At 38.3% G+C, this 14,172-nt stretch overlaps 1 protein-coding gene across 7 annotated transcripts in view; it reads right to left on the bottom strand.

Moving 5' to 3' along the window:
* Nucleotides 1-14,172, bottom strand: part of MGAT4A (alpha-1,3-mannosyl-glycoprotein 4-beta-N-acetylglucosaminyltransferase A) — a 155,353-nt gene that overhangs the window by 112,483 nt on the left and 28,698 nt on the right. For 5 of the 7 annotated variants that reach the window (XM_072768062.1, XM_072768063.1, XM_072768061.1 and 2 more), the window contains exon 2: nt 9,606-9,935. In XM_072768062.1, the coding sequence (XP_072624163.1) occupies nt 9,606-9,699 (94 nt within the window). In that variant the 5' untranslated portion in view covers nt 9,700-9,935. Of the gene's footprint in view, nt 1-9,605; nt 9,936-13,301; nt 13,461-14,172 lie in introns of those variants that run through there. The other 2 variants (XM_072768060.1, XM_072768065.1) reach the window with 1 other exon arrangement.

The raw sequence follows: 14,172 nt of genomic DNA, 5'->3' as shown, positions 1-14,172 counted from the left end.
CTCTTAAAGTATTTAAAAAGAAATAGTATAAAATGATATGCATATAATGTATCACCAAGTCCATAACACATGGAAATGTAATATATTTGCCAATAACAGAACAAAGGAGGTAGGTGAGAATAAAGCTGTAATGTGCTAAGGAAATAAATGGTGGTAAAATAATAACAATGTATTGTGTTTATAATATTGACAGATGTAATGTCTACAACAACACATAAAGAAGGGATGATAGAGCTATATCAAAGTAACATTTCTACATATTACTGGAATTAACTTAGCATAAATCTGAAGCTGATTCTGAAAAGTTGAGAGATGTATATGATAAACCCTATGTATACAATAAGCCACTAAAATATACTCAATAGTGAAAAAAGTCAGTAATGAAATTAAAGTGCTACATTAGAAAATATTGAATCAAAAAAGTAAATAAGGAAAAGAAGAAAAAAGACGTGAGACATATGAAAAACAAAATGATGGCAGATATAAATCAAGCTAAATCAATGACAAGCAATGTGGATGGATAAACCGCCTGCCTACTCAAAAGGTAGACACTGTCAGACTAAATCCAGGAAATCATGATCAAACTATGTATTGTTTACAGGAGTCAAACTGTAGAATTAAATACACAAATAGATTAAAGCGAAAGAACAGAATAATGCAAAACATACAAGCAGAAACCAAAGAAAAGTTGGAATGGCTATACTAATATCAGACAAAACAGACGTTAAAACAAAAATGTTACCAGAGATAAAAAGAGAATATTTAATAATTAATATAAAATATTTAATAAAAAAATGTCCCCAATAACAGAAAATACATGAAACAAAACTGACAAAAATGAAGAGAGAAATGGAAATTTTACAGCAATAATTGGAGATTTCAATATTCTACTTTCAATACTGGATAGAACAACTAGACAGAAGGCCAACAAGGCAACAGAAGGCCCCTGTTGCCAACTGGACCTTACAGACATCTACAGAACATACAGCAGCACCACATACAGTCTCAAATGTATATGGAACATTCTAGAGGACAGACCATATGCACCAACTGGTAAAAGAAAAAAATAAAACATCAGAAAATACTTTGAAATGAATAAAAATCAAGACAGAACGTACCAAAATGTATGGGATGCAACTAAAGCAATGCTTAGAGGGAAATTCATAGCTATAAATGCCCACATTGTGAAAGAAAAAAGATCTAAATCAATAACCTTGCCTTCTAGAAAAACCTTACCTGCACTAAAAAAAGAAGAGCAGGGATCCCTGGGTGGCACAGCGGTTTGGCGCCTGCCTTTGGCCCAGGGCGCGATCCTGGAGACCCGGGATCAAATCCCATGTCGGGCTCCCGGTGCATGGAGCCTGCTTCTCCCTCTGCCTGTGTCTCTGCCTCTCTCTCTCTCTCTCTCTCTCTGTGACTATCATAAACAAATAAAAAAAATTTTAAAAAAAATTAAAAAAAAAAAAAAAGAGCAAACTAAGCCTAAAACAACCAGAAGAAAGGGATCAAGATTAGAGTAGAAAGTGGGACGCCTGGGTGGCTTAGCAGTTGAGCCTTCAGCTCAGGGCGTGATCCTGCAGTCCTAGGATCAAGTCCCACATCGGGGGTCCCTGCATGGAGCTTGCTTTTCCCTCTACCTCTGTCTCTGCCTCTTTCTCTGTGTGTCTCTTATGAATAAATAAATACCATCTTTAAAAAAATGATTAGAGTAGAAAGTAATGAAATAAAGAGTAGATAGAGAAAAATCAAGAAACCAAAAGCTGGTTCTTTGAAAGGTCCTCAAAATTGACAAACTTTTAGCTAGTTTGACCAAGGGAAAAAAAAACAAACAGAATACTAAAAAAGGGGGCTTTACTACTGATCTTACAAAAATAGAAAGGACTATAAAGAAATATGATAAATAATCGTACACCAATAAATTAGATAGTGTAAATGAAATGGACAAATTTGTAGACTACAACCTACCGAAATTGACTGGAGAAGAAATACACAATCTGAAAAGACCTGTAACAAATAATGAGATCCTATCAGTCATCAAAAAACTACCCACAGGCCCAGATGATGTTGACTCCAAACATTCAAAGAATACTTATTTTCCACAAACACTTCCAAAAATAGAACACTTCCCAAATCTTTCTATGAAACCAGTATTACACCCCAATATCAAAACCTGACAAACACAATATAAGAAAACTACAGACCAATAACCCTTATGAATATGGATGCAAAATCCCCAACAAATATTAGCAAACCAAATCCAGCAACATATAGAAAGAATTATACAGCATGTGCCACGTGTTATTTATCCTAGGGATGCAAGGTTGGTTGAACACCTAAAAATCACTTAATGTAATACATTTTACCAATAGAATATAGATCAAAAATCACCCAATAGACATGGGAAACTCATTTGACAAACTTCAACACATTTTCATGATAAAAAACACTTAGCAAAAAAAAAAAAAAAAAAAAACAAAAAAAAAAAAAAAAAAAAAAAAAAAAAAAAAAAAAAAAAAAAAACACTTAGCAAACCAGGAATAGAAGGCAACTTCCTTCACCTGAACAAATGGTATCTACTTAAAAACCACAGCTAACACCCCACTTTAAATGTAAAGACTGGCTGCTTTCCCCTTAAGAATGTCAGCTCTTACATCGCTTCTATTTAACACTGAAATGAAGGTTCTAGCCAGAAAAATAAACAACACACAGAAAAAAAAAAAAAGACATCCAGACCAGAAAGGAAGAAATTCACAGATGGCATGATCTGGTACATGGAAAATCCAAAAGGAATCCACTATTAGAATAAATAAGCTCAGTACAGTTGCAGGATACAAAATCAATATACAGAAATCAATTGTATTTCTACACACTTGTAATGAAAATTGACAAAAATAAGAAAACAACTCCATTCAAATCCTATTAGAACATATAAAACACGTAGGTATAAATTTAAAAAAAGAAGCATAAAACCAATACTGTGTAAACATGCACAAAAATTGCTGAAAAAATTAAAGACCTAAATAAATAAAATCCTATGTTTTATGGATTGGAAGACCAAACATTGTTAAGATGGTAATAGTATCCAATCTGATGTATAGGGTCAATGTAATCCCTATCATAATCCCAGCTGACTTCTTTATGCAAATTGACAAGCAGATGCCAAAATTCACATGGAATTGCAACAACCCAAAAGAGCCAAACAATCGTGCAAAAGTATACAGTAGAAGGACTTACACTTCTCAATTTCAGAACTTACTACAATGCAACAATAATCAAAATAGTGTGGTACTAGCACAAGGACTGTCAATGGAATAGAATTGCAAGTCCAGAAATAAATCCACACATCTACGATTTTCAGTAACAGTGCCAAGACCATTCAATCAGGAAAAATAGTCTTTTAAACAAATTGTTCTAGGACAACTGTATAGCCAGATGATGGACCTTTACTTCATATCACACACAGAAACTGACCTAAAATGGTTCAAAAGGTCAAGACTCTTAGACCCAAATATAGCAGAATTTTCATTCTCTTGGATTTCACAATGAGCTCTTAGATATGACACGAAAGAAAGAAAAAAAAAGATATGACACGAAAGGACAAGCAACAACAACAAAAATAGACTGAACTTCACCAAAATTTAAAATTCTTGTGCTTCACAGGGTACCATCAAGAATATAAAAGACAACCAAAAAAAAAAAAAAAAAAAAAGAATATAAAAGACAACCCACAGAATGGGAGAAAATTTATCTGCAAAAATCATGTATCTGATAAGGAAATTATATCTTGAATAAATAAAGAACTCTTACAACTTAATAAAAAGACAACCCCTTTTTAAAAATAAGCTAAGGAATCTGGCATTGTGATGCCCCCAGATATGGTTTTCTTTTTTAAAATTCCCCTGGCTATTCGGGGTCTTTTCTGATTCCACACAAATCTTAAAATAATTTGTTCTAACTCTCTGAAGAAAGTCCATGGTATTTTGATAGGGATTGCATTAAACGTGTATATTGCCCTGGGTAACATTGACATTTTCACAATATTAATTCTGCCAATCCATGAGCATGGAATATTTTTCCATCTCTTTGTGTCTTCCTCAATTTCTTTCAGAAGTGTTCTATAGTTTTGAGGGTATAGATCCTTTACATCTTTGGTTAGGTTTATTCCTAGGTATCTTATGCTTTTGCGTGCAATTGTAAATTGGATTGACTCCTTAATTTCTCTTTCTTCAGTCTCATTGTTAGTGTATAGAAATGCCACTGACTTCTGGGCATTGATTTTGTATCCTGCCACGCTACCGAATTGCTGTATGAGTTCTAGCAATCTTGGGGTGGAGACTTTTGGGTTTTCTATGTAGAGTATCATGTCATCAGCGAAGAGGGAGAGTTTGACTTCCAGGTTGTACTACAAAGCTGTGGTCATCAAGACAGTGTGGTACTGGCACAAAAACAGACACATAGATCAGTGGAACAGAATAGAGAATCCAGAAGTGGACCCTGAACTTTATGGGCAACTAATATTCGATAAAGGAGGAAAGACTATCCATTGGAAGAAAGACAGTCTCTTCAATAAATGGTGCTGGGAAAATTGGACATCCACATGCAGAAGAATGAAACTAGACCACTCTCTTTCACCATACACAAAGATAAACTCAAAATGGATGAAAGATCTAAATGTGAGACAAGATTCCATCAAAATCCTAGAGAAGAACACAGGCAACACCCTTTTTGAACTCGGCCATAGTAACTTCTTGCAAGATACATCCACGAAGGCAAAAGAAACAAAAGCAAAAATGAACTATTGGGACTTCATCAAGATAAGAAGCTTTTGCACAGCAAAGGATACAGTCAACAAAACTCAAAGACAACCTACAGAATGGGAGAAGATATTTGCAAATGACATATCAGATAAAGGGCTAGTTTCCAAGATCTATAAAGAACTTATTAAACTCAACACCAAAGAAACAAACAATCCAATCATGAAATGGGCAAAAGACATGAACAGAAATCTCACAGAGGAAGACATAGACATGGCCAACATGCATATGAGAAAATGCTCTGCATCACTTGCCATCAGGGAAATACAAATCAAAACCACAATGAGATACCACCTCACACCAGTGAGAATGGGGAAAATTAACAAGGCAGGAAACAACAAATGTTGGAGAGGATGCGGAGAAAAGGGAACCCTCATACACTGTTGGTGGGAATGTGAACTGGTGCAGCCACTCTGGAGGTTCCTCAAACAGTTAAAAATATACCTGCCCTACGACCCAGCAATTGCCTGTTGGGGATTTACCCCAAAGATACAAATGCAATGAAACGCCGGGACACCTGCACCCCGATGTTTATAGCAGCAATGGCCACGATAGCCAAACTGTGGAAGGAGCCTCGGTGTCCAACGAAAGATGAATGGATAAAGAAGATGTGGTTTATGTATACAATGGAATATTACTCAGCTATTAGAAATGACAAATACCCACCATTTGCTTCAACGTGGATGGAACTGGAGGGTATTATGCTGAGTGAAGTAAGTCAGTCGGAGAAGGACAAACATTATATGTTCTCATTCATTTGGGGAATATAAATAATAGTGAAAGGGAATATAAGGGAAGAGAGAAGAAATGTGTGGGAAATATCAGAAAGGGAGACAGAACGTCAAGACTGCTAACTCTGGGAAACGAACTAGGGGTGGTAGAAGGCGAGGAGGGCGGGGGGTGGGAGTGAATGGGTGACGGGCACTGGGGGTTATTCTGTATGTTAGTAAATTGAACACCAATAAAAAATAAATTTAAAAAAAAAAGACCCAGGCTAGAGGCTAATAAATAACATAGTTTTTTTTCAATCATAAAATAAAATAAAATAAAATAAAAATAAGCTAAGGATCTGAATAGACAATTTTCAAAAGAATATATGCAAATTGCTAAAAGTATATAAAAAGATGCTAGACATCATTAGTCATCAGAGAAATGCAAATCAAAATCACAATAAAATACTATCTCCCCACCACTAGAATGAGAATCGAAGCCAGATAATAAGAGTTGTCAGGAATGTGAAGAAACTGGAACCCTCATATACTACTAGAAGGAATGCATAATGGTCCAGCTACTATGAAAAACAGTCTGGCAGCTCTTCAAATGATTAAATATAGAGTTACTACATGATCCAGCAATTCCACTCCTAGGCAAATACCCAAGAGAAACGAAAACATACATCCACATAGAAACACGTACATGAATGTTATCTGTCCCTTTGGACGTACAGATTGCTTGCTCGGTCTTCCCCAATTTCCGGATTGTACCTGACCAAAGTAGGAAGCTCTTTAGGAGAACACCAGCTACAAGTGAGACATGTAATGACTCTGGTCCCACTCTCACAACATCTGCTTACAACTTTCCCAAACTTATCCATTCCACATAATTGGAAATTGGAGTTCTGCCTCACTTTTATGTGGGAATGCTGCATACCCTGCTAAAACTGGTATCCCGGCCCAAATTCCATCTTCCCTGGCTGGGTTCCCAACATCCTCCCAAGCTTATGCCAATCCCATGGACCAGCTCTTGTATTCTTTCAAGTGTTAAATGAAGACCTATGAAAAATACAAATCATTGCACTGTGATTACCAACAAAACCTTGAGAATCTTTCATAGTCTATGTGCCAATGAAACTCAGGGTCTCATAACTCCAAGGCACAAATACTCTACCCCCTTTTTAGAACTTTTTGGCTGCATAAGGAGCTCTCTCTACCTGACAAGCCCACTGTCTACTACTCTGCCTGGCATCACCTTCATATTTATTCTTCTTCTATGAAGTGACTCAAGAATTAGTAGCCTCTGTCTCTGCCCTTCTGGGCAGTAGACCAATAGCTAAGAGCATAATCTCTGGAACCAGCGTGACTGAGCTCAAACGCCACTCTACCACTTAATTGTATGACCTTGGCAAGTTTCTCAACCACTCTGTTTTCTTATTATTGAAAGGGGGTAATAATTCTTTCCAGGGATGTTATAAGGATTAAATGAAATAATGTATAATATAACATGCTTCCCAGCACCGTATTATTTCTTCTATATCTCAATCTATTGATGGTATTGCATTTGTTTACTTGAATCTTCCCTACCAGTACCCTACATTCACAAAAAGTGTTAAGCTTCTTATTTCTTTCATATTCGTAGCATTTAGTGCAGGGCTAAGCACCTATAAAAGGGACCAATGAGTGAATGAAAAATAAAAACTATTAGCCCAGCAAAGTCAATGATTATGGAAACCATGTTTTCAATATAAAAATCAGATCACATGGTTTATGAGTAGTCTAGAATTGCAATATTTGAAATCAGGCCTGCTCTGGAAAATCCAGGCTGATCTAGAAAGAATCCAAATGCTCAGCAGTTAGACTGGTTACACAAATGACAGCATTAAAATACAATAAATTGGGGCACCTGGGTGGCTCAGTTGGTTAAGTGTCTGCCTCCAGCTCAGGTCATGACCCCTGAGACCCAGCCCCACATCGGGCTCACTACTCAGTGGAGAGCCTGTTTCTCCCTCTCCCTCTGCAGCTCCCTCTCAAATAAATAAATAAAATCTTTTTTTTTAAATAACAAAAAACCAGAGGATTTTACATAACCATAACAGGAGTCCTCTGCTGATAACGTGAAGAAGTCTGGACAAAACACTAAGCAGAAAAACAGAGAAGAATATGCATGAAAGTGTTACAGAGCTGGTCAAAGAATGATAACCAAAGAGAACGGACTTAATGTATGAGAGAACAGACATTATGTTTATCTAATACCACAGGATGAAATAATATATTTTTAAATTTTTGATTCAACAGACAATACAAAAAGAAAATAATGCTTATAATGCCTTCACATAAGAAACAAGATAAGTGGAATGGAGATTCCAAAAATTTTACTCCCTTAAGACACAGAAGTTAAGTTTCTCCATTACTTTAACTCTGAATAGATAAGCTTCCTGATAAGAAAAAAAATCCACATAATCTCCTTATGGTCAATTCTCTGACTTTATAAGTAAACTTTTAAGGCCAGTCATCTGTTTTGGTCATATCTCGGACAATCAATAGTTTGATTAAATTAACCAGCTAAAGTTCTTTCTAAGTATATCTTCTCCTTTTGGTAACAATTAAAAAATGAAATCTAAAACGTACATATTTGTCCACAAAGAATAAAAGTTTTCAGCAAGTTTTTCATTCATTTCTCCCTGGAATAGTTCCTCTCCAATTACAGCCCAACTCAGAAAAAAAAGGAGATAGTATACTTGCTCAAAGAACAGATCATATGGTTTTCACTTTAATCAACTTATTTTGTTCATATGTACTCACACAGATATACACACATCTACATATTCATACCTATATACATGCTAGAGGAAACTAAATAATGAATCCATCTTTTCAGTTATCTTCATATAAATTAATAAAATAATGCCAGCAATAGGATCCTCAAATAACCTGGTGATGGTAACTACTCTAACTTGATTCTAAAAAACCAAACATGGGATCCCTGGGTGGCGCAGCGGTTTAGCGCCTGCCTTTGGCCCAGGGCACGATCCTGGAGACCCGGGATCGAATCCCACGTCAGGCTCCCGGTGCATGGAGCCTGCTTCTCCCTCTGCCTATGTCTCTGCCTCTCTCTCTCTCTCTGTGTGACTATCATAAATAAATGAAAAAAAAAAAAAAAAAAAAAAAACCAAACATGTACCTCCATCCTTCTTTGCCATCAAAATTCCTTAGGTTAACATAAGGAATGAGGGCACCTGCACCTGGGTGGCTCAGTAGGTTGAGCATCTGACCCCTGATCTTGGCTCAGGTCATGAACTCAGGGAGATCATGTGATTCCATGCAAGATCAAGCCAAGTGTTGGGCTCTGACAAAAAGACTGTTCTCTTTTTGGGCTCAGCAGGAAGTCTGCTTGAGATTCTCTCTCTCTCTCTCTCTCTCTCTCTCTCTCTCTCTCTCTCCCCCTCTCTTCTGCCCCTCCCCCTGCACATTCTCAATAAAATCTTTAAAAAAAAAAAAGCAAAGGTATTATCCCTGAATATCACTTAATAATCTCCTTTAAAAAACATATTGCAACATTCTTGATACAATAACATTTGTTTCCAATTTTTGAGTAAGAATTTATCCTCACCCACTTCATAAATACTCTTGCCCAAAGAGCAATCTGTCAACACATGCAGTTTAATTCATTAACTACACAGCACCAAATCATTAGTATAATCAGCATGTAAATTTCATGAAGGTGCTGATTGTGTCTTTCTAAGCACTCTAAACACCCAGTACAAGGAAGCTTATTAAACATTTATAATGTTTAATAAAAATAAAATGCCAAAACAAAAGTCTTTATTATTCAACTTGGCTCCCATGTATAATATAACCACTGATCAGTATCTATTTTTTCAAGTGCAATTATAAGAAATCGAAAACAAACCCCATTCAAATTAGAAATTCTATCTCCTCTGTCCAAGAATAGTTTCATTTTTGTGTCAGAAAGAAACTAGCAGACCACCAGCGGAGAGCATGCAACATGCAAATAGTTGGGATATTTAACCTAAACCTGTGTGCATCCTTTAATTTGTGGAGATACTTTCCTTACCTTTCCCATTTTGCCACGTAGTATACCAAGATAAAGTCAGGAACGAAGTGATAAATGCTAAAACAGTAGCTACAGTTCCATTTCGGAGCCTCATCTCATTTCACCATCACACTGGTTCATATGTTTATGATGATAACCAAGACTGTTCTCTTTTTAATCCTGAAGTCAACTGAATCCACTACTTCTGGTTCTGGGCCAATAAAAACAATCAATAAGAGAGGTTCATTTCAGATGCTCGGCAGAACAAGCCTAGCAGCAACACCATTCATAATTGCTATTCAGGATTGTCTTCACAGTCTTCATAGGCTGATGTCTCAGGCTTCTTTCTTCCTATTCAGGGAAAAAAATAGAAAGAAAAATGTGTTTAATAATGCAAAACATTACTTATTTCATTTATCATTCACCATTATGAACAGACTTTTGGCTGGGCTAATCTTTATCTACAAAGATTATCCCCACAACTAAACAACTCATTTAATATACTAGAATTATATGGTTTTCCTCCTCCAGGAGAAAAAGCTTCAAACTATATTCCCTTCTCATTGATTCTGTTTTGTCTGTAAAAAGAAAGTTATGGTTCATTATTTAAAGGGGGAAGTTGTGGGGCTGGTTAAACAAATAGCCACAGATTCCAAGCGATAACTCGAAAGATCACGACACAGTTACTAAGTAACAAAATTGTTACACTCCTCAGTTTTCCTACTGCAAAATAATAATGCTTTGAAATTTTTAAGAAAAAGTGACAGACTACAACACATGAGCATTAAAAAACCTGGGCTCTAGATCCAACAGTGTCATTATATATATGACTTCGAGTATGCCACTTATCTAGGCCTTGCAATTTCATCCATAAAATGAGAATCCATCCTAGCTCCACTTTGGGGACACAAATAATGTTATAAATAATAGAAAAATAATAGGTCACAGGTGTTATTGCCATTTATCAATGTCATAAAAGAATGTAGTTTTCCCAGTGATTAACCTACTGCCAAGGTGTAACTTGGGAATATGTAGGCATTTAGAAAATGCAGTAACCTAACCAGAACACTGAATGACCTAGGACCTACCATTGCTTTCACTCAGAAAATGGAAGACCACCACCCATCTAACAAAACCATTGAGAAATTCCAATTCAATCAAGTCTTTGTAAGTACTTAAGTATAGTACCTAGCCCTTAATAGGTTCTCCATAAATATTAACTGTATAAAAAATAAAATCGAACAAGGGACACCTGGGTGGCCGAGCAGTTAAGTGTGCCTTTGACTCAGGTCATGATCCTGGGGTCCCATATCGGGCTCCCTACAGGAAGCCTGCTTCTCCCTCTGCCTATGTCTCTGCCTCTCTCTGGGTCTCTCATGAACAAATAAGTAAAATCTTTAAAAATAAATAAATAAAACCAAACAAAAAACTGCAGCCAGCCACTGGTTTGATCTACTCTATGCATAGCCAGTCTTATTCCCTGGGGGCATGTCAGGCACTCCAAGATGTCCACTGATTCCCAGGGGCCTCAAAGAGACCACAAGATGCACTTGGCAACATACTAAAACAGACTTTATTGGGGTAAGTTAATGCACCTCCAAAAAAGCCTAACAAGCCCAAGGGACAATTCCCTCAGCTACAGAGTATGGCTGATTAAAGCAGCCATTTGTAGGCAATTCAGAAACCACCATCTCAGCTACTTTGTAACACTGAACATTACTAGAAACCTCCCCTAGTCTAGGGCATAGTACTAATGGTAACAATGACAGACATTACAACACAGTCTCCTGTGCATCTATGGTATGCTTTAAATCTTCACGAAACCCTACGAGGCAGGTATTTTTTTAATTAAAGTTTAATTGACACACAATATTACATTAGTTTCAGATGTAATGAGACAGGCATTGCTAACCCTATTTTACACACAAGGGAAATGAACCCAGAGAGGAAACACTAATCAGTAGGCCTCCAAAGTTCAAGCCCTAACCCACCGCCCTTTGCCTCTCAGACTAGGCCACCTGTACCTTGGAAGTATGAAGAGACTGCTAGAGCCACTCAAAGTCTAGATAACCTTCCTGAGGTATTAACTGTACCCAACGGTGTGTGAGTTTTTTAAATCTTCTATTCTATAACAAATATGGATCTATTATGAAATAAGTTGCAAAATTCATATGAAATTTCCAACTTTAAACCTAAGACTTTAAACACATTTCTCACTTCCTGCAACCTCTGGCTAAGCACCCCTCCCCCCACCCCGTAAACACACCGAAGCATGCCTTTTAACCCTCCTGGGCCAGCAGCTCTCACTGTGATATATACTATTCTAGAAGCACTGAACCCCTCTACTTCCTGGCTTCCTCTTACTATCTGAAAACAAGGAAGTCCAAAGGTATTCTCAAAAGTTATCACTATTTCCCACCACCAAAGTTATTCACCTTCTTCTATAATTAAGACAAGTTAACATCAAACACGCCAACATGGATGGTTTAGTTTTTTAAATCTTTGTGGTGAAATCCTACAATCTGAACTAAATTCCTTAAAGTGCCTAATATGTTGTCTTACATCAATAAACATCCAATAATGAGTCTTGGTAATTCAGTGAATTATATAATGTAGAATCTCTGTGTGACATTATATAAAAATGCATATAACTTTCTGTTGCTACACACTTAGCCCCACCCTACTTCAGGAAGGATTCTGTCCTTGTAAAAGATTCCAAAGTACACAGGTTATTAAAGGTCCAATCAGTAATTTCAAGGAAGTAGAGAAAGAATCATAAAGATATTTCAAAGTAGTTTTATTAAATACAAAAAAAAAAAAAGCCCACACAATAAAAGTCAGTATAAACAAGTAGAGACAATAAAAGCAAATAATTTCTAAAATCAAAGTAGACCATGGATAAACTACTGATGATATGTGAAAAATATATCAAATATTAAATCTGCCCCAGGAAGCTTTTAAGCTCTGGTTTGAAGGAGATACATATCAATTCTACTAACAAATAAGACCTGAAATTCTGCAGGAGAAATGGAAGGGTACTTTACTCAGTAAGAATGCAGTCATACATTTTAATTAGGGTTCCCAAACTAATGAAGTTAAACGGCACAGTACAAGTGAACACTCCAGACCAAAGCAAAACTAATGATCTCCATGCTGTTCAACCAGGAGAGGCAGTCACAGGCTGGACAGCCAAGAGCCCTCTGGATTGACTGACTACCTAAAGCAAGAAACAAAGTGACTTGTATTTTGATCAGTGTCCACATTTGCAAAAATGTTAATCTAACACCTTAATGCTCTCTGAGGTTATCACTTAACATATTGGAATCTTCAGCAACAAAAAAGGTGGTGGCTAAAATTACGAATCATCTTCATCCTGCCAAAGATGAATCGAACTTCAACTCTAGATCTTAGACTGAAAAATGTGTTTTATTTAACTGCCCTTTAAGGGCTGCAGTCCTACTGTTTTATTATTAGACACAAAAACCTTCATTTAAAGTGTTCTCTAAAATATTCAATACGTTTTATGGTTGAGGACACTCTGCTGAACACTTGGCATATCCCCTAATTATCCCACAGACAGGACAGTGGTGCCTGATGAACGAAACGCACAAGCATGAGACCCATGACATAAGCCGTAAAACTTTATACACAGTAATTATGTAAAAAGAGAATTATTTTAAATGTATAGAATTAATATCTTTCATTAATACAGCTTACATAATTTCATCGTCCTGTACGTTTTCCGATTTACAAATGTGGGCTAAAGATCCCCATGCCACGATAACCTGTTAATAAAACTGTGTTGTTGTTTTTTTTAACATTCAGAAAAAGAAAGAGAAGCCACAATTCGCATGATTATGGGATTGTAAATGTAGGTTCTAAATTCCACCGAGCGACGCTGTCACTATCTGTCATGAGAATTCGTCCGACAGCAGAAGCACAACGGCAAAATACACGGAAGGCATTAAAAAAAAAGAAAAGAAAAAAAAAAAAAAAAACGTACGTTAGGTCTGATTATATTCCGCAATTCGGACCGTAAGCGGCGGACGCACGGGCTCGAGAGGAAGCCACGGCGGAGAAATCCAGGCGGGCGCGCAGGTGGTGTGGCTGCCTGCCCCTGCCCCTGCCCCTGCCCCTGCCCCTGCCCCTGCCCCTGCCCACGCCTCGGGAGGGTCGCCCGGCGCCCGGCGCGCCACCACCCAGACCCGCGAGGGCCCGGCTCCAGCTGCCTCGGGGGCGGGCGGCCCGGCCGGCCTGGACCCTCACGTCGCGCCGACCCCGGCCCCGGAAGGTGCCTGCCCCGGGGCCGCCCGCTGCCGACGGAGCCCCCCTTGCCCACGGCGCCCCGCAAGCCCGCACTTTCCTCCACTTTGCCCCAAAGTCGACGAGCCCCGCCGCGCCGGGGAGCGCGGGGAAACGCACCAGGCGCCCCGCCGGCCGCCGGGAGACCGCGCGGCTCCGGGGGGCGGCGGCGGCGGGCTGACCCCGCGCCCCGCCCGAGGCCCAGCCCGCGCCCCGCGCCCCGCGCCCCGCGCCCCGCGCCCGCCCCGCAGCAGCCCGAGGCGCGAGCTCCCGGCCGGGCCCCGGC

This window comes from Canis lupus, chromosome 11 (assembly GCF_048164855.1).
Source record: "Canis lupus baileyi chromosome 11, mCanLup2.hap1, whole genome shotgun sequence".
In the NCBI taxonomy this organism is placed as follows: Eukaryota; Metazoa; Chordata; class Mammalia; order Carnivora; family Canidae; genus Canis; species Canis lupus.
The sequence above is the reverse complement of the archived record's forward strand: the minus strand, read 5'-3'. Positions and strand labels throughout refer to the sequence as shown.